The 27,404-nt window shown below is 28.6% G+C and overlaps 1 protein-coding gene and 1 long non-coding RNA gene across 18 annotated transcripts; one reads left to right on the top strand and one right to left on the bottom strand.

Moving 5' to 3' along the window:
* Positions 1 to 352: 352 nt before the first annotated feature.
* LOC122272518 (tyrosine--tRNA ligase, cytoplasmic) lies at positions 353 to 9,390 on the bottom strand. 16 transcript variants are annotated; one of them, XR_015428929.1, is made up of 7 exons: positions 8,583 to 9,150; positions 7,575 to 7,673; positions 4,447 to 4,570; positions 2,936 to 3,016; positions 2,775 to 2,826; positions 934 to 1,169; positions 353 to 492 (listed from the first exon to the last, which is right to left on the bottom strand). XR_015428929.1 is itself a non-coding variant. In XM_087150614.1 (7 exons), the coding sequence occupies exons 3-7, from the start codon at positions 4,450 to 4,452 to the stop codon at positions 464 to 466; spliced, it is 345 nt and encodes a 114-aa protein (XP_087006740.1). In that variant the 5' UTR covers positions 4,453 to 4,570; positions 7,575 to 7,673; positions 8,583 to 9,150; the 3' UTR covers positions 353 to 463. The 16 variants fall into 16 exon arrangements, 9 of the variants coding, with proteins under 9 accessions (XP_087006740.1, XP_087006744.1, XP_087006737.1 ...); XM_087150614.1 differs by having other exon boundaries at positions 993 to 1,169; XR_015428930.1 differs by lacking the exon at positions 7,575 to 7,673 and having other exon boundaries at positions 8,871 to 9,152.
* A 1,590-nt stretch (positions 9,391 to 10,980) lies between these two features.
* LOC147803233 (uncharacterized) lies at positions 10,981 to 22,586 on the top strand. Of its 2 annotated transcripts, none has more exons than XR_015428924.1 (4): positions 10,981 to 12,484; positions 13,915 to 14,006; positions 17,596 to 17,765; positions 18,610 to 22,586. It is a non-coding gene; the product is annotated as an uncharacterized LOC147803233 (long non-coding RNA). The 2 variants fall into 2 exon arrangements; XR_015428923.1 differs by having other exon boundaries at positions 11,761 to 12,484; positions 17,542 to 17,765.
* Positions 22,587 to 27,404: the final 4,818 nt, after the last annotated feature.

Here is a 27,404-nt window from a genome sequence, read left to right as displayed (position 1 = left end):
ACTAAATTTTTTTTCCTCTATAATTCTAAAATGTGTGCTCAATTTTAGAATTTTTGTTAAATATGATGTAAAAAAATATGCATCTTGTGGGCCACAAATTAATATTTAGGTTAGAAGATCATTCATAAATGATGTCTCACACATTTTTTCCCAAGTATTTTTCATCCACCCTTTTATCACAAAATGTCACACTCACCCCTACCTCCTCTTGTCACTTACTACATAAAAATATATTTGTATAAAGCATTATTTTATAGATTGTGTTTCCTATTTTATTTTTAAACAACTATGTGTAACAATAACGTTTCAACACAATCAACATAAAGAAAATATGATGAACATATGCAGGTGATTAACATTTTGAAAATCTTTATTAACATATTTTTACACAAATACACACATATTTTCAAAGTCGTCTTCTATATACACATTATTTTTATAATTTGTGTTTCCACCATTTTCTTCATTTCTCTGAATGACGAATGACAAAATCTAAAGAAATGCAAATTAAATAATAAAAGAAATATAAAATAACTTTTCATAAAACTAAGTATAGGTGAACATAGAGCAAGAAATTATATGGAATTGAACTTAACCGGCAATTTACCATACATTACAGTTCTAAGTTTGATATTAAAAATCTTAGCTTGGTAATGCTTACAAAAACTACTTTAAGTATAATTTTAACCTTTTTTTCAAAGAACTTTTTACATAAAAAAACCACGTTACAAAATGCGAAAACACGGATGGCTCATTTTAAAAAACAAACAATTCATTTTTCTGACACCACTTTTGAAAATTTCTGAATCTTAAAATGATTTTTTTTTTTGAATATTCAATACAAAATACATTTTTTTTATTTCAGTTGTTTAAAAAAATTATGTGGCAAATATAAAGTAAGATAAAAAAAAATTAGACATACAAATATCTTACATTTCTAAATAAATGTTCAATTTTAAAAACGATCTGAAAACGATAGGAAAGTCCTTAACCTTCATCTTTGAAGAGTAGCACATGTTTTACAAAAGCCAGAACTCCATTATCTTCTAAATTACCAGGTTCACAAAATGCCTTTTTGAGCTTCTTCTTAACAGTAGAGAGATTATCCAATAAGTCTATTTCTGAATCTTCTAAAGAGGAACTCATTTTACCACCAGTAAGTCCAGGCACTAATATTAAAACAATGTAATACATTTATAAGAGAGCAAATCTACAATTAAATGAATTTCGCAAAAATAAAGCATACTTGAAACAACTTATTTATTCATGAAAAGAAGGTTAAAGGATAGCAGAAATATTTTAAGAAAAATTCGTTAAATAAACTTCTGTTAAGATAACCAAAAAAATTTGCATATGAACAAAACTTAATTGCATAAATTTCAATCTTAAAATATTTTTTAATCATTTCTCTCATTTTACTTTATTGATTTTGATTTATTAAAATTAATTTTGATTTATTCTTAGATGAGAATCATGAAAAATTTACATTCTTTATATGGATAATGAATGCATACATTTTCAATATTTTTCATTCCAAAATGGAAAACAGTGCAATATTGATGCCCCCTGAACAAACAATATTGACAAAATTAAACAAGTATACTTATTTAGGGCCCCCAACATTTCTAAGACAAAGAATTTAGTTATTTCTAGTTTAAAGGGAACTTTGGATGAATATTTATAATTAAAAAATTTCAAATATCACAATATTTTTTATATAAACATAAAAAAAATTAGATAAACAAAATTCATTTCAATACAGGATCCAAATAACAAGATGGAAATTTAACAGTAAGTTTTTATTAATTTAGTAACTGCTCTCTTGGTTGGCATCTTGAGTTTTATAAGACTTGAAGCCTAACTGAGGTAAGATTAGATGAATCTGATACTTGTGTAAGAATGGTCGACGTCCGTACCACCAAAGTTTTCAATGCCAGGCCAGTTGACACACGAAAAAAAAAGCAGGCCGAATTTGAGATGGATAGATAGCCTAGGGAAAGATCTTTTGGCCCTAAAAACAAAAAATTGCAAAACACTAGCAAAAAAAAAAGGTTAGCCTGGAAAAAAAACTTCTTGAGAAGGCCAAGGCCCACCCTGGGCTGTCGAGCTATTGATGATGATGATGACTTGTGTAAATTCTTCAAACATGTTTAAAATTTTACATATTTAATACTTGCTACAGATATTATGCTATTATTAAAAAAAGGAGGGGGAAAAACTGTTATGAGAGAAATTTTTTGAATTTTTTTTAAAGAGAATCCACAATTTTACATTTGCAATTCCCATCTAATCCAAATTCAAAAGGTTCACTTTGCAGACTTCATCACATCTGTATAATTTTTGCCTCTAACACATACCCAATATTGAGTTTCCTTCAGTCTCTTTTTCATTAGATTAAACTATTGCCTGATCTCAATTCATAAATATGCGTTGTGAACTAAACAGACATTAAACACCTAATTAAAATCATATTGCTTTTATAAATTAGTGAATGGCATTAATAAACTTTCATAAATTATCAATTGGATTCCATCATAATAATCATAAAGATAAAATATGCAAAAATTACTGTTTATTTTTAAATATTTTTATTATGAGTAGTCAAATAGTTGGTAGATAAAATCATTTAAGATATGTAAAGAAAAAGAAGTTATTTTAAAAAGAAAAGATATGTAAGTAAAAGAGATGAAAAGAAACTATTAATTTAACCATGATATTACTGCAAGCATTTCATTAAAATAAAGTATAACATGCATTTCAAAAATTATTCATACCCATTGGATTCATTAGATGAATTCTTTTAGCATAACCCAATTGAGGTAAATACTGAAACATATCATAAAAATACTTAAAAATATTACAATTAAAAAATGAAATTAATGCAAAAAATGAAAATTTAAGTATATTTTATATGAAACAGTTCATAAAAACAAACCATTTCAGCGAAAGTGAAAATCTTTCTTTGGTCAACGCCACCAAACTGAGCATCTACTTTAAGGTATTCTTCATCTAAGGCCTGTTGAAAAATGAAACTATTGCATTCAGATTATTGCATTTATAGTTTTATAGCTAAATAGTTCATTACAAATAATTTTTTGATTATTTTCTAATGTAGTATACTTTTAAGTAAAAAAATACATCAAAAAGTAATAAAAAAATTTAATACAATAAAAATTATCATTATTAAAAAAAAAATCTTATAATTTTATTCCCATAAGCTGTAAGCTATAATTTTTACAGCTTATATTAACTGTTATTTATTACCATGCCATATTCATGACAGGGTAATAAATAACAGTTCATGAAATTAGAAGATTTTACGAGTGAGAACAGAATAAAATGCCTTGCTAAAAGCTTTTTACAACCAAAGAAAAAAAAGTAAAATAACAATGAGTAAGAAAGAAAAAAAGAAAAAGAATTGAGGAACTAATTTTATGTCCAACAAATTTAACACTTTTTAATAATGAATAACATAATTAATCTTATATTTTTATCTTTTAAAATTCTTAACAGAAAAATGAAATTATATCAAGTAGCTCAGTTGGTCAGAAAATATAGGAATTGTAAAACATTCAAGTTATATGGAATGATAAAATTCTGGTTAAATAAATAACATTATATTACATTAAAATAAAACTATTAGTATAAATATGAAAGATCTAGGAAGAAAAATTGGCCATACAAAAATCAATTTATGAAAGATCTAGGAAGAAAAATTGGCCATACAAAAATCAATTTAATTGTCAAAACTTATAACTTCACAAAAATTAAAAATTTATTATAAACTGTTTTCCTAATATGCTGCAAGGAAAATTCCAAATTGCCAGTACCTAACCTCAAACACTATCAGTCCATAGATTTAAAATTTTATTAGATTAGTTTTTAATACTTGTGGAAAAATGGTTAGTTAAAAAAATTTCAAAACTGAGAATAAAAAAAAAATGATAAAATAAATTAAATATCATAGATTTGAGTAAATATCTTGCCATTATAGATTGGAATTATGCTAAAAGGTATAAACCAAAAAACTAATTATAATCCTAAAAACTTTAAGAAATGCACGATTTTCAGAAAACATATGTAATTTGATTTAGAGGACAAATGATATGATTAACAGATCATTAATGTAGCAATAAAAAAACAAAATTGTTATATTACTACTTTCTTAAATAAATTGTGCAGTCAATTTACAGCCTGATTAATGGATTTACTGATAGAAAAAACCTTTATCACTTAAATAAGCTTTTTAATTTAAATTTAAAAATTTTCCTTTTAAGCTTTTAATGAAAGTTAAGTACGTTCACTTATTAAAACCGTATAATGTCAATAGAGTTTTACAAATTACCCTGAAACACAATTAGATACACATTATAACAGAGAACCTTTTAATCAACACACTTTTTAAACATAAATATGACATGCTATATCAGAATTGCGTATACTAACTTGCATTCCTGGATACGTTAAACTGATTAGGAAAGGATGATCTACTTGCTTAATAACTTCAGCTTTTTTTGCATCATGCTCCGTCACTAAAGATTATAATCTGTACACATCTAAAGTATATTCTCTAAAAATATAAACTTTGCTTAGTTAAAATAAGACAGCTTATTGCATACAGAGACATTATTATATAAAGAGAAATCTGATTGGTTTTATAAACAAGCTTTTGTAATGGTGAAAAAAAAAGACATAAAAATTAGACTAACAAGGGAAGTACACATCTCAAAAATTCCTATCAAAACAAAATTAGACACCTAATTTGCCCCATTAAAATTTCAGTTCATTTATTTTTAAACTAACGAAGTTTCCAGACTTATCTCAATGGTGGTATAGTGATTAGGCTCTATGCCTTTTACCAGAGAGGTCTTGAGTTGGGGGTCCTGATCTCAGTTGGCACGATTGAATTTTATTTCCAATTTTCTATTCTAAAGAAGATTGATAACTATCTAATATGCTTTATTCAATTTATAAATTATTATTTTTTAGTTTAAATTTATTTTTTAAAAAATTAAATTTTTAAAAACAAAAAAATTTAAAATATATTTATTTTTTAATTAAAATGTATGGATTACTTAAAAAAGAAATATACAATTTTAATTTAAATTTTGAACTGCAAATTTTTTAAATAATCCATACATTTTAAATAAAAAATAAAATTTTTATTAGATTGTAATTTTAAAAAGATACAAAATGTTATTTTAAATTTTAAAATTTTTTTCTCAATGACCTAGATATTTTAATCAAAAAAAAAATATTTTAAATTTCTATTAATTTAGTTGTTCTTAAAAATTTAAGTTCTAAATAAATAAAAAATTTATTAAATGAATAAAATATTAAATAGTTATGAATCTTTTTTAGAAAAGGAAATTAGAGATATAGTTCAACCTTTCCAGCTGGGATTTAATCTTAGGACATCATTTCTATTAGTTTAAAAATAAATGAACAGAAACTTTAATGGAGCATATTTTACCCTAGTTAGACAGCTAATATAAACCCTATCCAAGGTTTTTAAAAATGCTCTTAAATTTAGGTTTAACTTTGCTTATATAGGAATTTTTAAGCTATCCACTTCCCTTGTAAGCAGGATTGTTCTGATTTTACCCAACCTGAGAAAAACCACTTGAAAAAAACTCACGTTTTTTCATAATTGCATTTTATTATTAACAAATCAGCTCAAGATATTAAGTTTATAATAGAACAAAATATAAACTACATACATTGAAATATTTATATTTCCATTACTTCTATATTCTGTTCATTAAATTTTAATTAAATATGTATTATTAGAAAGTGGAAATAATGTACTAAGGTATTCTCACAAAAATTTGAGATACTAATTCACAAGATAATTAAAACCAGTTATAACAAGATACAATATAAAATATGATTAGAATCACTATTCAATGAAATAGGAAAATATTTTTTTTAAAAAGTGTATTTTAAATACTATTTTCCTAAACAGTGAGTCTAATTACATAGTTTAAAATGATACTTTTAAAAAATAGCCCCTTTTAACTGGTAAAATACTTGTACAAAATTCCTGTTCTGATGTAATCCTTGTTGTTGAAATAGTAGAGCTTATTCTAGAAGCCCGCTTTGACTATACATAAAAAAGGACACAACACTGTTAGAAAAGTAATGTAATGCACAATTGCATAAATACATTCCCCACGTTAAGAATTTACTTTGAAAATTGACTTTCAATTGAATTAAAATAAATAACTTATTTCTTCACTTAAACATTTAGTAGTTTTTTTAAATCTATCCTAAAACAGAATATGTAAATCCTACAAAAGGTAATTGAACCCTATAACTCTTATTAAAAAATTATTGCTAATTTATCAATGTAAATGATATTAATAATAAAATGTATTAATATCTATTTTAATATTAATAAAATTAATGGTGTTCATTCATGCAGCAAGACTTATTCTAAGACTTTAATGAATAAAAGAGATGATGAAAAAATCCAATTTAACCCTGACAAAATAATTTTTTTTCCAATCCTGCTTGTAAGTGCAATAGGACATATATTGTATCATTACTAGTAATCGTTAATCCTTTAAGGGATTACACATCAGGCAAAATTGTACTGAAATTGCCCTCCTACACACTACTTTTTCGTAGAACAATACGAAGAAAACTTTTCACTTGTTAAAATCAAAATGATCAACAATAATAAATAAATAAAAAAAAACCGACAAGCTCACCAAAGTTGGTAATTTGACACTGAAATTAATGAAAAATACTTAGATCCTGTTCATATTAATAATAAACATGTAAATTATTTTCAATTTTAAATTACTTTACATTTGGTTTAAAGAACACAAATAAACTATTTTATGATCCATAACAATAAATAATCATTCCCTCTTATTATTCCAATTAATAAATTTTATTTTTATATCACTGCAAAAAATTTTCGGCAAAAATATTAATTATTTCTCAGAGTTGCTACTCAAATCTAGGAAAAAAAATCCCCTGTGTTTTCCCTGTTCATATTATATACAATATATTAAGAGGAAACAACAATTACTGTGCTTTTGTGTGGACTATATTGGACTAACTATATTTATTAGTTTCAATTGCTGGAAAAAAATATACTTATTTCTGACGGAGCGAAAGATCGAACTGAAGGGTCATCCGCCGTACAGCCCTGATTTGGCAACCAATGACTTCTTCTTATTCCCACACATCAAAAATAAATTACGTGGACAACGATTTTCGTCCCCCGAAGAAGCGGTTGATGCATTCAAAACGCATGTTTTGAAGTTACCTCAATCGGACTGGAAAAAGTGCTTTGAAAATTGGTTCAAACGCATGCAAAAGTGTAGTATTGATCATCATGGAGAATATTTTGAAAAACAATAAAACCAATTTCGATCCTACATATTTGTTTTTTCATTATTAGGCCAGAAATATAAATAGCAACCCTCGTATTAGAATTATGAGTTAGCGAAAATTAAAAGAAATATAACTGCAAATTTACTAATATTTACTATTCACTTATGTCATACATAACTTAAAGGCATTTTGTAAATAAATAACAAGTAAATTTGGTTTAAAGTTACAACAAGTAGAGATTCCCTGATGTCCAGATCAGGCCCTGATAACACAATCATCAGTCATTAATTTTAAGTCGCACTTTGATAAACATTCGATATAAATACCTGTAAAATAGTGAGTGAAACAATGAATGTACAATATATAAAATAACCTGAAAAATAATCACTGCAGTATGAAATAAATGCTTAGAAATATTAATACACAATATTTGGGAATCTATGTTAAATATATCTGATGCTATAAATGCCTCTGAGAATATTAGCAAATTTTGTTATGAAATGTTTGAGAAATTTTTATATAGTGCTTAAAACTAGGTTTACTTATAAGTAATTACAGAGTACTCAGTCTTTTAAGAAATCAGCTTACGTAACAATTTGACAGATACAAATAATTTATGTACAAAAAACTGATTTATAAATAAATAAATATCAAATAGAATGAACAATAAATCTAATTTAGTTTTTCGAATTGTTAACGATTTGCATAGTTAGGATTGAATAAGTTTAAAAAAACTGATAAAAGTATTTATAAAATATTATTACCACAGTTGTAAGTATTTAAAGAAGAATCATTTATCGGATTCAGAATTTATTCCATATAGAATCCACAAAAATAATAACAAAAACTACTAAAATTTTATTAAATACCAGATTTTAAGAGCTTTTTTTACTTGGCCTTATAGTAGAAAATTTGCTTTTGTTTTTAGTAAATAAGGTGTAGTCATGACACTGTATAAAATTGCCTTTTTATATTTTAAATTACAATACTACTACTAGAGAATTAGAAAATTGAAATCAACCCTGAATGGTGATTTAAGAAAGACATAATGAAAATGAATAACAATGAATGATTTCAAGGTTTAAAAAAAAAGAAATCTGTCAGTTTAATGAATGAAGATTATCACCTCAAATACTCAAATATAAATATCTATTAAAAGTGATATTTTTAATGAATGTAATCTTTTATGACATAAATACATACAAGTATGAACATTAAAATGTATTTTTTCGTACTTTAGCAGACGCAGATAGTCAATTGTTTAACTGATAGAAATTATTACTTAAGAACTCTCTTGTGTCTTTGTAGATCTTAAATAGGTTTTCGTAGCTTTTACTTTGCTAAAAGAACGGTGCAAAACATGTAATGGGGTTGTTAACAAAATACTTAAATTATCCACAAGTTTGGCAAAATATCTTTTAACTTGTTGCAATCGAGCACTCTACAGTAGAACAGTTCAACGAGGACCGATGCCGCACACCCTCGGTCCCTCCACGGGCTGTTGTCACCCCCCTCTCACTAACCTCTGCCAGGAATGCAAGACTTCGGTGATCTACTGGATGCTGGATATTGGGGTTATCTCGGCGTTTGGCGCCACTAACCGATTCATCGATTCTGTTTTGTCGTATTCTAGGAGGTCCTAAATATCTTTGAAGTTGTAGTATGTTGTAACGACAAATCAAGTCCTTAATGAAGTAAATCTTTAGTTTTGAAGTGAAAATCATCTTTGGAATGGGGAGATCCCCTTGAGTAGAGTTGTATGATAAAGTGAATAGTATTTTGATAGTATGCAGTCTGAGCATAAAAAGGCGGTAATTGGGCTGAAATTCGAATTATCACGGATTATATCAATATCGAACTACTTATTGAAATCTGATGTGGTGCAAGTTTTTGCGTCGCTGTAAAATTTTGTGGTCAATTTGGCTATAAAACAATTGATATCATCAATGTTTAAGTCTTTTCTGAGTAATCTATTGCTAATCGCCCTTGGGGCGCCAGTCATTGTGCGTAAAAATTTACCTTCAGTTGTAGATAGCTTCTTTCTTAGGTTGTTGCTTATAGTAGTGAGGGTCGTAAGAATTGGTCGAATCGCTTGTGTATAGATAGTTCTTTTATTTGCTAGATCAAGCTTTGAATTCTTATGCAGGAGGACTTTGAGCACAAAAAACGCTCCTCTGGCTCTTTTAATTATGTCGTTTAAGTGAGTACTCCAGCTCAAATTATATGAGATCGTGACGCCGAGGTATTTAACGTGTTTCACTGGTTTGATCTCAGTATTAAAGAGATAAATGTGGGGAGTATTTTGTTGTTTTTTCTTACTATTTATGATTAAGACTTCGGTGATCTACTGGGAACCGTGTCTTACAAGCATTACCACTATAAGACAAATAAAACATGCAGAGATAGACTCAGAACATATCCCGGTGTGTCCAGTTAACTTGCGACCTCATGTAACATTAGTTTCTTTTGAGGAAACAGTATACTAAATTTTTTGTAATTCATTTACGTCGCACTGGAGCTGCACAATGGGCTATTGGCGACTGTATGGAAAACCATTTTGATCATCTGCAGAGGGGATGGCACCTCCGCGTCGGTATCCCGACGACCTGCACGCGAAGTCGAGAACTTTACGATAGAGCAGTTCAACGAGGACCCATACCGCACACCCTTTGTCCCTACGCAGACTGATCCATGTGGTCACCCACCCGCAAACTGACTGCAGCCAGTGATGCTTGACTGCGGTGATCTACTGGGAGCCGCGTCTCAAAGATCAGTCCACTGCGGGGCAATTTTTTTTGTCTTCGTTTCCTGAAAAATATATATATACAAATGAATAAATTGTAATAAGGCAATAAAAAAATTTAAATTTTAAGTATTTTAAATGCTTTGAAAAAAATTACAATCTAACATTTAAAAATTTTTGGTGTTTTAAAATTTCATGTTTCCAATTTCTTTTATTTCTATGTATTTTTATTTCTTTATATGCATCACACGTCACCCTGTTGGAGTTGTGTTCACCGACCTTCAGAGGGTGTGCCACTTCCTCCGTTGTACCGATAAGAGATAGTGGATACAAGTAATGATCAAATCATAGCAGAAACCAGTATTGAACCAATGATAGCGAGTTCGAGAACTGGTAAAAATCACTGGATTCTAGTACCGATTAAAAAAAATGAGTTCGAATACTGATTAATTGATAGAGGGTTCAAGTACCGATAAAAAAGATTGCGGGTTGGAGAATTGTTCAAAAGAGAGTGGGCCTGAAAGCTCTTCAAATGATATCCGATTCGAGTACTGATAAAAAAGGGAGTGGGTTCGAATATTGAAAACAAAAGGAAGTTGGTTGGAAAAATATTCGATAGATCGATAGAAAATATTCGATAGATAGAATAATGTTCAAACAGTCGAATTGTGGTAGAATATTTTAAGAAAACCTTAATTTTAAATTTTAATTTTTCAAAAAATATATTCGAATATTTAAATTTTAATTTTTCAAAAAATATATTCGAATATTTAAATTTTAATTTGTCAAAAAATATTGTTTGAAATTTCGCGTTTTGACATCTAAAATTACTTAATTCAAAATTTTATAAAATTTTTTATATTATATAGTGATGCATCAATTTTGAACGGATCACTGTATTAATACTGTTGTTGTTCATTTACGAATAGTACGAATAGTACACATTAGGACATTGCAGAGACACCAGGTTTACGGTGAGACTTGAACCCGCTATCTCTACGTAACAGATCCCCCTCTGTCACGGAGTTCAGTTGGTGAAGAGGATCTATATGGTTCTCAATTTTATCCTCTGAATCTTGAGAGAGATGAGTTTAAATTATAGATACATAGCGAAAGTAGCAGAACAGAGAAAAATTCAGTGATAAAGGATAAAAAAAAGTGATTTAATGCCTGGTTTTCAATGGCCAAATATGGTGTACCAGTACCAACACCTTTGGAGAGCATCAAACATTCTAAGGTACTCATTAGATGAAAATACCTTTAGAGATAAGTAAGTAAGTAGGTCACCGGTGGCTGGGTGTTAGGGCTTCGCGCTCTCGTGGCACAGGTCCTGCGTTCGAGGTGAGGTTGACTCAGCCTTTCATCCCTTCAGTGGGTCGATAAATGAGTAACAAGCATGTTTAGGAGCTAAACACTGGAGGTTCCGCGTTTAACTGAGCACCTAAACAGAACATCTACTCCTGTACCCCAAAGCCCAAGGTCAAGAAAACTGAGATGTGCACAGTAGGCCTTGGCCCTCTATGGGCTGTGGGGCCACTGAGTTTAGTTTAGTAGGTATTTATTTTCGTCGCACTAGAGCTGGCCAATGGCTATAGGCGGGGGTTTGAGAAGCATCCCTGAGGATGATCCGATGACATGCCATCACAATTTTTCTTAAGGCAGACATAGATTTGAAGAGGACGGACATTTCTCCAAATCCCTGTACCCACGGTACTGCTCGGTGACCCACCACAGGATTTTAGATTCCACAGATTTTACAAGTAAGTATAACGCATTTATTTGATGGGTCTTAGCGGCATCCAGGATCGAGCACCGGCCCTTCCGGACCAGAGTCCGATTCTCTAAACACTGAGCTACCACGGTCCCTATCAGAGATAGTTGTAGTTCTAGTTCATTTACGTTGCACTGGAGCTGCACAATGGGCTATTAGCAACGGTCTGGGAAACATCCCTGAGCATGATCCGAAGACATGCTATCACTATTTTGATCTTCTGCAGCAGGGATGGCGACTCCGCTTCGGTAGCTTGGCAGCCTACGTGTGGAGTTGAGCACGCTACGGCAGAGCATACTAATGAGGACCCATACCACACGCCCTCGGAACTTGCGCAGACTGATCGAAGTATTCACCCATCCACACACAGCCAGTGATGCTTGAATTCGGTGATATTCTGGGACACTGTGAGAAGCCACCAGTGATCAATCCTTTCCTGTCAAGCAAGCAGCTGAAGAGAAAAATGGTTTTTGTGACAAAAATGAACAGTCGGATGCGATCCCAAGCATTCACCCTTTCATATAAAGAGAGCAACACTCGCTCGTTCTTTACTCACGTATCTGTGGTTCGTGCAAAGTTGAAATTGTGGGATATACCGTCTGTTTTTGCTTCAATATTCACAGGTAAGTTTACTTTAATTTTGGTATAACCAGCAATATTTTTTGTATGAAATTATTTTAAGATAAAAAAAGTTCATATTCATATCAACTTTATAGTCGTGGAAAAAGTCTTAGTAACTCTAAAATAAATAATTTAATTTCAAATGAAACAAGCTTCACTAAATTTTTAATTCTCGGAAAATAAGATTTTGATGAACTAGGATTTTTAAATAGCGTTTAGATGCTTAAAGCATCTACGCACGCTATATAAAAAATTTACGTAATATTCGATTGGTTAACCTTTTCCTGTGGAGTTGTTGAATTCGTACAAATTCTTGTTACTAGATACAACTCTGAATTTTTATTCCAGAGTTTTTACAGAGAACTAAAATCAATTGTTCTTATTATTGAAACTCTTACTTATAACTCGTATAATTTATTTTTTATGCAGTTTTTTTTGTTGCAGAGTTTCGAATCCTTATTTTACATACAACATGCTTTGAAACTTCTCTGACGATATATTGAGTACTTCTAATTAAAGTGGATAATACAAAGTAGACCTTTTGATCACTTTTTAATTAGTTTCTATTAACTTTCATATTTGGAATCTTAAAATTGAAACTCCAACAGTTTCAGACCCGTTTGTGAGTTTATTCGATAAATTCCTGGTTATAAGGATCTCCGATATAATGCCTAAACGATAGTCTGTTGTAAATTCCGGCCGCTTTCAGATTGACATTCAAATTTTTAATCGCAGCTCTGCTGTGCTTTCTGGCTATCATCGTTTCATGTTTTTCTCAATAATATAAGCAAAATACATAGCAATTATATAACCCCAAAAAATGTATCTTGTTGGACACTTTCAAACTTGCTAGGGTACTCAAATAATAAATACACCTTTGACTTGGACAAAGTTTCCTAACCATTATCATGGTTGGCCAGACAGCCCAATGAGGGCCAATGCCTTCATCTGAAGATTTCTCCATAATGACTTCCGATTTATCTCCTATTCTTTTCATAAATTGAAAGAAAGTCTGACTCCACAGAGTCAGCCCATCTTAACAGCGGCCTTCCCAGCTTTCTCGTTCCAATGGGTTTAAAAAGCAGCATATTTTTTATTGTATTTTCATCACTCATTCGAATCACGTGGGCCATCCAATTCATTCTATTTATTTTTATATTTTTAATAATATCGGGTTGTTTATAAATCTTGTTCCAGTGGGTTAACAAGGCAGTATCTTTTTTAGATTCCTGACCACTATGAATAAAATTTGTTGCCCAAAAGATACAGATCCCTATTAAATTTGCAATCTACTTAAATTTCTCGTAAACTTTATGCAAAGTTCATATGCATTTCTCCATTACGATTATCCAATATATTTTATAATCAATGTATATTATATATTTGACTAGTTTCTTTTAAAAGTAAAGTTACTCTTTGTTGCTTCATTCAGGATTTCTGACTGGATTTGTCTAATTACGAATGGAGTTTCTTTTTCCTGATTATAAAGCTACCAATGCTTGTGGAATCTCTATGAAAGCAAAAGTGAGCATTTTTATTTTCTTGTGTTTCTATTAATGAAGATTTGTTTTAATCTTTAAATATTTCTTTACTCTTTGAGACTAAGCATTTGTAAACGTTAAACTTTAAGAAGAATTTCCTCTCAAAAACACAATTTGTTTTGGTTGGGAACACAAAGAAATAAAAGAAATCAGCGTACAGTGTAAAAACTGCACTATTTTTCTAAATTAAATGTTAAAAACATAAACAATCTTATAAAGAAACTTTTTCACAATAATACCGAATCTAGCTTTCAGGAATTTATAGGCTCTAATAATCTAAATGTTTATAAATCTGAAATTTTTATAATGGTAGAAGCTTACACTAGTCTCTCGCTCATTCACACCATACATTAAATACTCTTTCCCTTTTTTTTTTTCGAACGTCGATACACTTTGGGTGAAAACTATAGATTGCATGTTGGTTGTCTTCAACACTGCTATGAATTTAGATAGAAACTAATATTCGCCGCTAAAAAGTATTTTTAGTTGTAAAATCAGGATTTGTTTTTTCGTTTTGAGACTTAAGAACTTTCAAATTTTGTTTCTGGTCTGAATTTTCTTTTTATGCATCGGGAGATCCATTCAAAAACGGTGACTCACTCATTGATGAAGCTTATTTAACCGAAGATAATTCCCAGCAAATTTTTTATTTTGTAGTCTAAAATTTCGAATTGTAAGACAAAGTAACATCCAAAACTGATAAAATTTAAGCAACAGCAATCAAATAGTTAGTCAGAAGTGAAAAATTAACCTTTTTCATAAATTTTATTATTCAAACCGATTCTGTCATTGAAAATCGCATGATTTAAAGAGTCAAAATTATTCTGTATATTATGTTCGTCCAGCAAACTCCTATCCGTATTGTCATACTCTTGGTTCAGTAAAATTATTCACAAATGATTCTATCGGAGAAACAACCGAGCGGTCTTGGTCTAAACTGACAGAATTAAAACTGAGATTTAGTGTAATTTGGAGTAAGAAAGGACAGTTAAATAGCAATTTATTATACTGAATATTTTTAAGTACATCAAAAACAAATTAATAACTCTTCGACAAAAGTTACATTTTTCTAGTTTTCGATTTTTGCGAGTGTCTTAAGTTTCATTCTTGTTTTAGACAGACTCGCTTAATTTTAAGTTACTTCCAAATTCATTATTTTCTAGTTTGCAGTCTAGGATTTTAAGTTAGAAACGATGTTTTTAATGTTTCCACCTTTTGTTTTATGATAGTAATTTTCTGCAAACTATATTCTCACCAGTATTTCATTGAAATTCAAAAGTAATGGTAAAGGGTTTCTATTATTTGGTAGATTTTTAACTTTAAATTTCCACTGGATTCTTTTAACCACGCTGAAAACTGGTGTACTAACTCTCCGAACTTGATGTTGAAAAACTAAAAATAGTGCGAAGAACACCAAACTGAGCCTTAACCAAATCGAGCCTTCAGACAAAATTTAAACGGTGTTAATCGAAAAAGGGGAAAACTTTAGTTTTCGGTTCTGTTAAACTTATTTCGAAATAATCTTAATATTCTCTTTACACAACGCCTTTGTATGATTTTTCAAACAAATGTTATTTAAAGAGTCACTATTTATATGAAATCTAAATTGAATGTTTTTCACTTTAATCAGATTGTCTCTTAAAGTAACTTTATTGAATCCTGTGTGTACTTATTTTACTGTAAATATAAATGTTTGCTCTACCGAGTACCAAAAGTGGTGGCAGATACTTTACACAAAGTAATTCATTAAAAACTTGTTGTTTCACAATGTTCTGGAACTGTTCTTTGTTCTACAACACTTTTTATTAAGCGGTTGTCGCCATTTTTTGGATTACGCGCAAACTTTTTGTCGTGCCATTAAATGAGGAATTCAATTTTACAAATCTCCCACAGGAAGTCTATTTGAAGCAATGAATTTTGTAAAATAAGTCAGGGTAAATGGTCCCGTAAATTTTATAAAAACAAACTATAAAATTTTTAATAAATTAAATTCTATTTCAGCAAAGGTTATTAATAGAAACTAGTAAAATTGTCAAATAAAATTCATAAGATACAATACGATAGTAATTAGTAGGGGTGTTACTAGCCGTGCTAATTATGTGCTTTATTTCTCCGCTAATCAACGCTTCAAGTCTTCAATGTCTCTGCTTTCGTATGTAGTTGGTTTCGGGTCGTGACTTTTATTGCACCCATCAATCCTCAATACTTAGCAGTTCTATCTACTATAAATGAAATTTCGATAGAAATACAGAGTTCTGATGATTTAAAAGCAATTTTTTATTTTACACGAGAATACTACGATTCGAATGTAAAAAGAGTATCTTTTGTAGATTTCGAGAAAATTGCCTTGACAACTATTTTCTATTACAGAACCCTAAAATAGAATTTGAAAAACTGGTAAAACTAAATTTAATTTCTAAATTTGATTTTCATTTGCAGGCTTCGCCTCCCAAACACCCGTTATTAACAAGAGAATTTCAATTTATTAAAATTAAAAGATCAAAGGTTTTTAATGTATCCACTGATTTAGTTCCTGATTCTGTTTGGGATATCAGTCTTTTAGCTCAACATGCAAGACTTTTTAAATTCCTATTAAATTTTCGGGTAGATTATTTGGTACTAAGTAGTGCTACTAGTCAAAAATGTCTCACTTTTGTCATTATTTTAACAGCATGTTTTGAAAGTTTTAAATAACTTACCAAAAATGTAAATATCGTAATCGACTATTTAAAAATCGTAAAACTGATATTTATAAATATTTTTATGAAATGTTTAGTATGCTAATATAAAATTACTTAATAAAGGATCATAACTTTAACGAAGTGTTTAAGCGCAGAGCATTTCAAAACACTATTAAGTAAAGATTATACATAGATTGAAACAGAATAACAAGTAATTTACAGATAATTTTTATTTAATTATGCTCTTGCTAACTAAAGAAATCTTGAGATAAAATACAGTGATTTTTCTGGCTAATAAGAATAAGCAGACAATGCGAAGTTTTTAGAACATTGTGTAATAAAGAGCAACTTATGGGATCAAAAAATGAGTTGGGTTTCGTGAATTTTATGATCTTATTAATTCTTTGCTTAAAATTTATATCATTTGAAAAGCTTCTGTGAATTGAGATTTTCTGCAGTGTTTAAGGAAAGCTTTATTAACTTGTTAAATGGCAAAATTTGTAAAATTCGTCTCCAATGATAAGTAATGGATCAGCCACCTGGTTGCTAAACTGAATTGTCAAACAAAAATTCCCTTTAACTGTGTCGTTTTTTTTTTCGTGTAATATTAAATGAATCTGAAGTTTAAAAAACAATTTGATTGAAAAATATTTTTTAAGCAGCTTCATTTTTTCTTCCAATCAAAATGGTTTAATTTAGTGCGTTGGCTGTAAGAAATCTGTACACATTTTACCGTAACATTTTGAACTGAAATTTTTTTTAAAAATCACTTCGAAAGTATTCATTTACTAATGTAAGTGGTTTACGGTCCAGTAATTAGTTAATATTTAATTGCAGCCTGACTATTGCTCACCGGATGCCTGAATTTCACAGCATGAGATGAATTTGCAGCCTGACTTTTGCTCACCGGATGCCTGAATTTCACAGTAAGAGATGAATTTGCAGCCTGACTATTGCTCACCGGATGCCTGAATTTCACAACATGGAAAGAACTAGCAACATTTTCTTGATTAACAGAAGTAACCAGAAATGAATTCTGGCTTTAAGGACATCGAAACAAGGTGTGTATGTAAGCTGTAGTAAGCTGTGCAATTTGAGATTCTCAAAAATTGCTTGCATGAGTCTTAAAAAATTAAATAAAGCTTGCCATAAAATTTATCTTAAAAAAAACTTTTACTAGAAATTTTTGCGTATTCTAAAATATATATTTTAAACTATGTAATAAAACTACGTAGTTTTTGAATTTATTAAATTTAAGACACTAATCTATATTTGAAAGTGGAAGTCAGTTTTTTTCTTTGCTATTTACGGAAATCTGACTTTTAAGATTGTTTTAATGAAAGTTAAACAAAATCTGGCTAAAGACAAGTTTTTACAACTGTCTTGTGCACGCAAAACCTTTTTGCTTTACCTTTTACTCTACCATCGTGTATATGAAACCACGATAGCCCAGATACAAATTCTTATTCTGTTCAAATTCTGTTTGACTATGTCTTCGGAATTTCGAGTTTCTGTTAGTAATTTTTTTAAAGTATTATAATATATAATACAATATTTTAAATCTAGTTACGTCTCAAACTTTAACTGTTAAACTTGTGTTAAATTTAAATATTTGTTTTTTCTAAGCACTATATCTTAGTTTCAAATGAATATTAGTTATTGAACTTGAATTTCATGTCAGTTGAAAAAATTTTCTCACTAAAACATAAATTTAAATCAATTTACATTGACGGGTTAATTCCAGAGCCATTTCAGTTTCAGTTTAAAATTTCATTTTTAAGATTAGTTTGCAACGAAAGTTTTAAACTGCTACCACTCCAGTAATTTTTTAAAGAAATTTGTCAAAGTATTTACACTCATTTTATCTCTAATTATGAAAGTGATGATTTGTTTTTGTTTTTTCAGAATTATTACCGTCCTCACTTCTATTGGAATGAACACTCATAGTTCACTGCATGAAGATGAACGTCGAATGCAAACAATGAAAGCAATTCTGAAAACAATTAATTCAATTAATAATTAAATTTAAAATGTCAAGCAATTCTCAAAGTTTTTGCTGGAAATTTTGGTATTTTTATAGATGCACAAAACAGACTAAAAATACTTTTAAAGTTATATTTAATAATTCAGAAGTATCTGATTTTGAATATCAGAAACTGGACTTATATTTACGTCGTTCGGTACCAAGTTTATAGAACGAATTTTTAATTGAACAGTTTTAGGGCATTTATAAAGCATACAATTTGTCTGCTTTCACAGTAAACCTGCTTTTCAGTTAGGAAAAAAATGGACTTATGACTTTATTTTACTAAATTCTAAAAACCCTAAGGCGGAAGTGAGGGGGGGGGACTATATGAATGTAAAAACCTAAATAGGATTTTTACTTTTAAGCTTAATTATATAATTAAAAGTTTTTAATAGTCTACGTGCTCTAATTAAAATGAGTTGAGAAAACAAATTCAGAAATAAGTACTTCTGAAGAATTGTTCTTGCGTGATTTAGCTTAAATCTAAAGATTTTATAATATTGGTGTAATTGCAGTTGGAAAATTTTTAATAATTTTTTTTCCCATAAAAATGCTTACTTGTCTCAAGAATTTTCAACGTAGTTCAAAACTAATATCAAAATATTATTCTAGCAAGTGGCTAATATTGAAAAAGTAATAAGCTATTTAGTCCAGTCAAATTAATAGTAAATATAAGATAAATTACATTTAAAGTCTATCACAAATTTGAGTTTTAATGATTCTTATTTGCTGCTGGAGTAGTCAGATAATGACTAACTGTTCAATAATCACGTAACATACATTAACCATAACACTAATTCGCTGCTTCAGTAGTAGAATAAGAATAGAGTAAAAGACTAAACATCTTTTTGAATAAAAGTAAAATTATAATTGGGATTGGACTGAATAGAAACTGAGCTGAAAAATTCATAACTTAACCGGAAATTTTATTTTTTAATAAAAATCAAAGTTTTGAATTACTAAATTTTGAATTTTTGTTTCAAGGATCACCGCAAGTTCTTTAAAGTAAAAACTAACTTTCAAACACTATAAAAAGGTCCTTTTAATGGCAATTATTATAAATTTACAGCTTACGAATTGCGCTTATTACATTTGAGAGAACTTTATAACTATAGCTTCATTCAAACCTTCAAGTCCATTTTACCTAGAAAACCAGGTTTCCATTTAGTTCTAGCCAGACTTAATTTTCTACTAGTTTTGTTTTTGACATGAATATTTTATAGAATCTGAATGTAAAAGAAACTCTTTCGAAAAAATTGCTTTAAATAGAAAGTAAATATGAAGAGATTTGCTTTCAATGACAGCCCCAGATTTGTCTAAAATTACATAAACTTTAAGACAAAAGTCATGTAAAAAGTTGCTCAATTAACATATAGTTTTGCGTCTGCAGCCCCTCAAATCTCATAATACGAGCTTTCGTGCCAATACAAAACTATTTGTAACGAAATCAAAGCTCCAGTCAATATGCGCAATACTTTTAAACCAAAGGTTTAAATAGAATTCGATTATTAACTAAACCCTTTTTAATTTTTCCAGTTTAAGAAATTTTAACTTGAGTAGACGGAGCTTTTTATAAAACCGAAGTGCTTAAATTAAAAAATTTCAAATATAAAAATTTTCAGAAATTATTTGTTCGTAAACATATTAAAACAACTCTAGAGGGGGAAATCTGGATGCCTGAAGTGTTTTATAGTTATAAGAGGGCAAATGTGTGTTGAGATTTTTAATAAAGGTAAGTCTCCCAAGTTTATAATAAAACTACTGATAATTTGATTTAGAGTTGAAGTAACATTGAAGGAAAAATAAGGATTTAATCTTTTACTTTAATATTACTATTAAACGTGAACTTTGACAGAGACTCCGAGGAACTCTAGCACTTACAGCCGAACAACATAGAAACTCTTAAACTAGGTCATGAATAAAATTTTAAAGGGTTTGGTGGAGTACAGTAAGGTCCTGGACTGCAATTTTAGTTTCGCAGGTTCGTGCCCTGAAAAATCCCCCAGCGCTTTAAAAGTGTTTATTAGAACTAGACAACTCATTGAGATAAAGACAGTAATATAATCTCTTAAAAATATTTTCAAAAAAAAAAAGGGATCTAAGCGTTATGTGGATGAGGGCTGCCTTTGATGGAAGATCTTAAAATAAACGTTAAACTTTGTATCGATCTGAATTTAAAACTTAGAATTGTTAGATCTTAGATTTCCGATCGATGTAAAGATGAAAATTTTTATACCAAAATTTAAAATGCAGCTCTAACTTTCCAAGTCTTAAAATATATAAACTACAGAAGCGAACATTTATAGTTGCCATTTTCAACATTTATTTCGATGCAGATAAGTTTCGACTTTGACTTTTATTAATCTTTAAGTGCTAATAATCGATAAACAAATTTCTGGAGTGTCGTAGGGCAAAACTTTTCTAAATTTGGAGTAATTTAACAGTATTTGCATTTAATAATTTTCTGAATTTTCAATTCTACGTAAGTCTTTCAAATAAATAAAAGGTTTAAATGTAAGCAAATTTTATACGAATTTTTTATGAGCCAAAATTTAATTGAAATGTTTAACACTAAATTTACCTTTTCCATGTATTAAAAGTACAATTTACCAATAAATTTAAAAATTTTTATTCGCTTTAAACTTGTGTTAAAAGTAACTAAATTTGAATTGAAATTATGTTTTGAAATCTTAATTCTTGTTACCCTAAAGCTAAATGTTTTTCTTAAATATCTTGTATCAGTTATCACATGACTCAAACTGTCTTCTTAAATTAGTTTTACTTTAAGACAATGTGTATTTAGTAACAAATGTATTGTATTACAATAGTATGAAATTCAATTTATATTTAATGTTGATGTCAACGATATTATTGTGTGTATATATAAGTATTTGGTGAGTAATGAGTCTTGAATATTAGTTTTAAAGCACTCTTTTTGTACACATTTCGCCACTAAAAATGCTCTTAGTATAAATCATTTTTTAAAAAATGAATACTAGCTAATCCAGTAGTTTGTTTCGTATTAAACCAAAGGTTGCTGAACAAGTTTATAATCTTTTTAAAATTTTCAAAGATACTAAATTTTGAACCAATTGTCAAAATATAATAAATTTAAATTTTCTAAATTAATGATTTTTTTTTCTGGATTACTAAATTTTCCGATATATATTAATTATAAATTTAAAATTGTGTATGACAATGCAATTTTATTTATTCTGTAACTTTCTATATTTGAAAACTGGAACTTTTTTAACAGTAATAGTAAAACACTCTTATAAATTAACGTAGTGAGTATAATTTTTATCTTTCTTAAATTTATTTCAGTTTAAAATTCTAAATTTTATAGTAGCTTAAGCCTATGGTTGAATCTGTCATTTTGTAAAAGGGTCTTCTTCAATTTGGATCCATTGAAGAAACCCCTTTTTCAAAATGATTCCTTCAATTTTGGCTTTCATTAAATGAGATTAGATAAAAATTCAAAACTGCGAAATAAAATTTAAACTTTTAGCTAAACTTAACTGAACAAAATTTTAAAAGTGAACTGTCATAAATTTTTTAAGTTTTGTTATTTAAAAATGTTGCAATCACATGTTCAAAAATTTTATTACAATAGTTTCAGAGAAAATAGTTAAATAAACAATTACGTTAACTTATATAATTAGCCATTTATAAATCTCCAACTGTGTAGAAACAAAATAGTAAATGTAATATTGGTTTAATTTTTTTATTAAATAGATTTAGTGGCGAATGTTTTTAGTGTTTTGTATTGAATTATTGTTTTGATTTCTTTAAAATGCTAAATTTTGTAAAAGTTTGTAATTTGTCTTGGACAGAAATAAAACTTACGTTTAGTTTATTTTTGGTCTTTTATTAAATAAGAACAAATTTTTGTTGCGTTATGTTATGGGATCGCGATAACAGATGATCTTTTATAGATACTTAAGCACAAACTCTTATTTCGGTAAGAAACCTAAATAAAAAATTTTGAAGAAAAATTACAAAGATTTACTTAAAATCCACTTAAAACCAGTATACTCGGCATGGTAGAGAACAAGTTTTATGGCGCTTAATATGATCTGGTTTACTAATGCTAAATGTTCTTTATATTAAAAAGCAAAGTATATCAGCATATGTTAATTCCATTATATTGTAAGTACATTTAAAAAGTGAATAGTGTTTTAAGTGTATTTTACATTGCATTATTAATTCAAATGTAAAGATTTAAAAATTTATTTATTTTAGCAGCAAACCTAATTGTTTGATAAAAATATTAAACGTTATAAATGCAAACAGAGGTTAGAAATTTTTCTTTCGTGAAAAATGCTATTACACTTTGTATTTAGGATTTTGAAACATTTTCTCTGATTTTTGAAAATTCGATGCTTTAAGACTGAAATTCATTTTTGAATTATTATGAATCTGAATTTTTTGAAGTATATTTAACTATTCCTTAGTGCTAAAAATCGTGTTAAATTATGCTAAATTAAATGAAGCAGCCTTAACGGTAATTTCGTAGATTTTGTGTGAAACAAAGCTTTTAATAATTTACTCTTTTTAGTATTGTTCTGACGCTAAATCTTTTAACTTCTTCGAGAATAGTTTATGTTTTTAAAGAATACGAAAATAGTGTTTAAAAACCATTAAATTGAAATGATTTCGTGCTATTTCACTTTATGGAACCTAGTTTCTTTTAACTTATGAAAATATTGGCTTTTTAAATTTTTCCCGTAGATTTTACTATTTTAGTTTGAGTATTATTTGGAAGAATTAAGGATTTTATATAACTTTTTGCAAGTAAGTTTTATATGCAAATAACTTTTTGGATGACTTTTGTCGAATACATAATATTCTACAGATACTAAGAGAATGTAGTTTGCTTTATTATACGCTTTAATAATCTTAGTGTTTTTAAGAACGGGTTTATTGAAATTGCTTATAACATGCTGAAATGGGCCTAATCTCTCAGAAAAATAAAATTTCAAAAATTATAAGTGTTTTGAGTTTTCAAATCCTGTAAATTTACAGAATATTTATAAGGTTTATCTTTGGTTTAGATCGCAGTAAATTTTATATAAAATCAAAAGAATTTTTAAAGTTAATTTCAATATCCTTTAAAACTGATGTTAATCGTGAATTTAAATGTATAAAATGTCCTAAAAGTTCTATAAAGATATGTCTACGTGTCGCATTTGTTTTTATTCGCTTATTACATTTACTTCGAATTATTGAAAATAACGAAGGAAGTTTAGGTGCCCTATTTTCAAAAATGTAATAAATAAAAAATCGAACGCTGTCTGAAATGTTTTGAATATAAACTATTAAAAGTAACGAGAGTTCTAGGCAGCTATTGGAATATAAATTAGTCTAGTATAAATTATTAATGTTTAATATTGTATATGGTATAAATTATAATGTTAAATGTTATCTCCATATAATATAGTATAAATTAAAGCTAAATTTCTCATCAAGTTGGAAATAAAATTGGACCTATGATTTTTTACAAAGTTTATACACTTTCGCGTCTTGATCAAATCACTGAGGAAACGCGACCCGTTGAAAACCCATCAATAGCTGTGAAGAAAATAAATGAGTAAAGCTCATATGCTAATCTGGGAATTGCGACGACAACTTTAATATTTTTCATGGCGAAACTTTCAATGTCAGAAAAATCAAGTGGCCTGTGCACAGATGGTCCTTTTTAAAATTATTTGTCCTGAAACTTTTCCAAGCAATTTTCTTTTCACTAAGAATAACGTAATCATTTAAGTTTTGTCTCACCCCCTCTTTTCCTTCTCTTTTTCAAACAAAAAAAAAAGAGATTAATTTCAGTTCGCCACGTTTTCGAAATCCAGTTAGGACAATTTTTTAGTCACTTACTGAAAAAAAAATTCGTAATTTATTTATCACTTCCTTTGTACAACAAATACCTTTTCACGTTAAAATCATTGGAATCTTCAGCTCTCGTTCCTTTTTATTCGTTTTTAAAATAAAAATCTTTATAATTGAGCACATTTTTTTCTAAAACCTTTCTGGAAAATAGAACTTCCCAAGATTTTGCAACATATTCCGATTAAAAAAAATTAGGAAATAAGTTTTCCAAACTTCATATTATTTAGTAAAATGAGGACACTTGGGCAGTTCTTAAATGGTTCAAAGATTCCATAATTATACTTAACTGTACTGTGATTTAATAAAATATAATTTATACTTTTCATAGCTATATACCTTTGTAAAGAGAATTTAATGGGTATCCTCTATCAGTTTTAATATTTTTAACCCTTCTAAACTTTATGAAACTGAGATACAATAGTGAATGAATCCATTATTTATAACACTTCAATTATAGAATATCGTGCTATTCTTATTAAAAATGTATAAATTATTAAAAGCTCCTTTATAACTTGAAATAAAACATTGTACAAGGACTCCTTCTTTTAGAAATAACGAACGATTGAATATATTTATGGATTCTTTTTAGATTCAGGTACAGTCCGAAAAAAAAAACGAATCACCCTGAATAGCTTTCGTTCTAATGATCGGATTTTCACGAACTAAGTGTCAATCTTAATGGTTTCTGGGGGTGACCTCAAATATGCTAATTAATTAGTGCTAACTATTAATTAATATATGAAATCAGACACAAAAACGTACTTTCTCTGAATAAACATGTAATTTTTTTTACATATTTGGAATCTAGACACTTAAATTAGGGGGGGGGGTAGACAGAATTAAAAAAAAATTGGATCGTAAATTGGGTCACAATAAAGGTTTATATATTTGGCAATAGTCCAGAAAATCGCCAAAAAAAGTCGCCTGCGCAAATGAATATTTTAAGATTACCCATTGACTAATTCAAAAGAGGAATGCTTAATTTTACTAGGTTGCTAGGCAACCATGCCATAACTGTAAAAAAATTGAAATAATTTTTTGTGATTGCTCAGAGAGGTTTAATTCATTGTAAATAGAAAATATCTCGAAGTTTCTAGGCAATAGATAATTTTTAAGCTGATTTCTGTCTGAAAAGCAAAAAAAAAAATTATTTTAATGTCCTTTGAAAAGAAAATTTGAATCGATTTATAAATTATTTATGATATTCTAAGTTTTTAGAATTTAAATACATGAACTTTTTATCTGATATTGTTTAGATTATGCTGTTTTTGCTAAATTTGTTAGAGGATTTCATACTAAAATCAAATTAACATAACTTATTGCAGCTATATACAATATTTTAGGAATGATCATTTTTACAGCTTTAATCCCTTGGGGACGGGTGATTCACGAAAGCATTCGTACAAAATCAGAATCAGGATGTAAATTAATAAAAAACGATAGCTTAAATGCAGGCGTTGCTAATTTCACAGACTTACTTTGCCTTGAACTTAATTATTGTTAGTTTAAACATATATATAATCAATGTTAGTTCAAAGTATAACTAAATAATTTTATTTTGAACTAAGTAATGGTGAATTAAATAAATCAAACAATTATAACCCAGCCCACAAATAAACTGCTAAAGAATTACTTTGATTACCAGTTTTATCTTTTCAACCTGATTGATACTATTTTATGCTGTCACGTATTTGTGACAGTCGGCACGAAAGGGTTAATCGAGTCTTCTAGGCAAGAAAGTTTGAGGGGGAAAAAGTGCTTGAAAAATAAAATGTAGATTGTATAGTAATTCTAATGCACATTCACAAGGTTTTCTGTAATTTACGATATTTCTTTTTTCTATAACTCAAGGAATTGCTGAATGTTTAGTGGCATTTTAAAAACATTGAAACATGTTATGTTTAAGAATAAGATATTGAAATAATATGCTGCATATTGTATGATTCGTTGTTTATAAAATCGCTTCATTCTGCTAGATATTTAGGTTACATGGTTTTCTTTGGATAAAGATGATTAGCAAATAGCATCCTCATGTTTCGATGCATTCTGAAACTTACGTTCGCAATTTCACCATACAATGTCGCACAGCATATTCTTCAATTACGATAAGCTACATTTACCACCAAATACTGCTACTATGATTATTTATGTTTTCTTATATATATCTGATACTCTTCTTTTAAACAGAGCTAGTAAGATCCTTAAGATACTGAAATGGGGCCCAAAAACTCAAAAGATAAAATATTTAATTTTAGTAACTCAAAATATCCGGTCTCAAAATTTTAATTTTTAAGTTAAATATAACTTTTACAATATTGATGCTCTTACGTTTTTAAAGACCACATGAATCCTGTTAAAATATTAAAATGCATATGTTTACTTTAACGAGTGTAAATTCCTTATCAAAATAATGATCAAAACCCAAATGTAAAACAGTATAATTGACGATAAAAACTCAACTGGCTTCAAAACATATGAAGAGGGAAGTAAAAGTCGACATGCTTCGAGCGTTCAAATATAATCGCCCATTCTCAAGACTTGTCAGTCTTGAATAACTTGTGACTTTCATTATTGGACGCTCAAGACATGTATACTTTTATTATCATGTATTATTTTTTTTAAATCAATCAAGTTTTTATATTTTTGATTCAGTTTCTTGGGATTATCCATTTAGTTACAAAACATATTAAATTATTTCACTCGATATTAAAATAAGTTTTGAAAAGGTATTTTTTTATGTATCGATGCCAAAGTTTATTCTACAAATATTTTAGGGTATGCTTTC

This window comes from Parasteatoda tepidariorum, chromosome 9 (assembly GCF_982258835.1).
Source record: "Parasteatoda tepidariorum strain Cologne lab strain chromosome 9, Ptep-v5.0, whole genome shotgun sequence".
Taxonomy (NCBI): Eukaryota; Metazoa; Arthropoda; class Arachnida; order Araneae; family Theridiidae; genus Parasteatoda; species Parasteatoda tepidariorum.
This window is presented reverse-complemented; position numbering and strand designations above follow the sequence as displayed.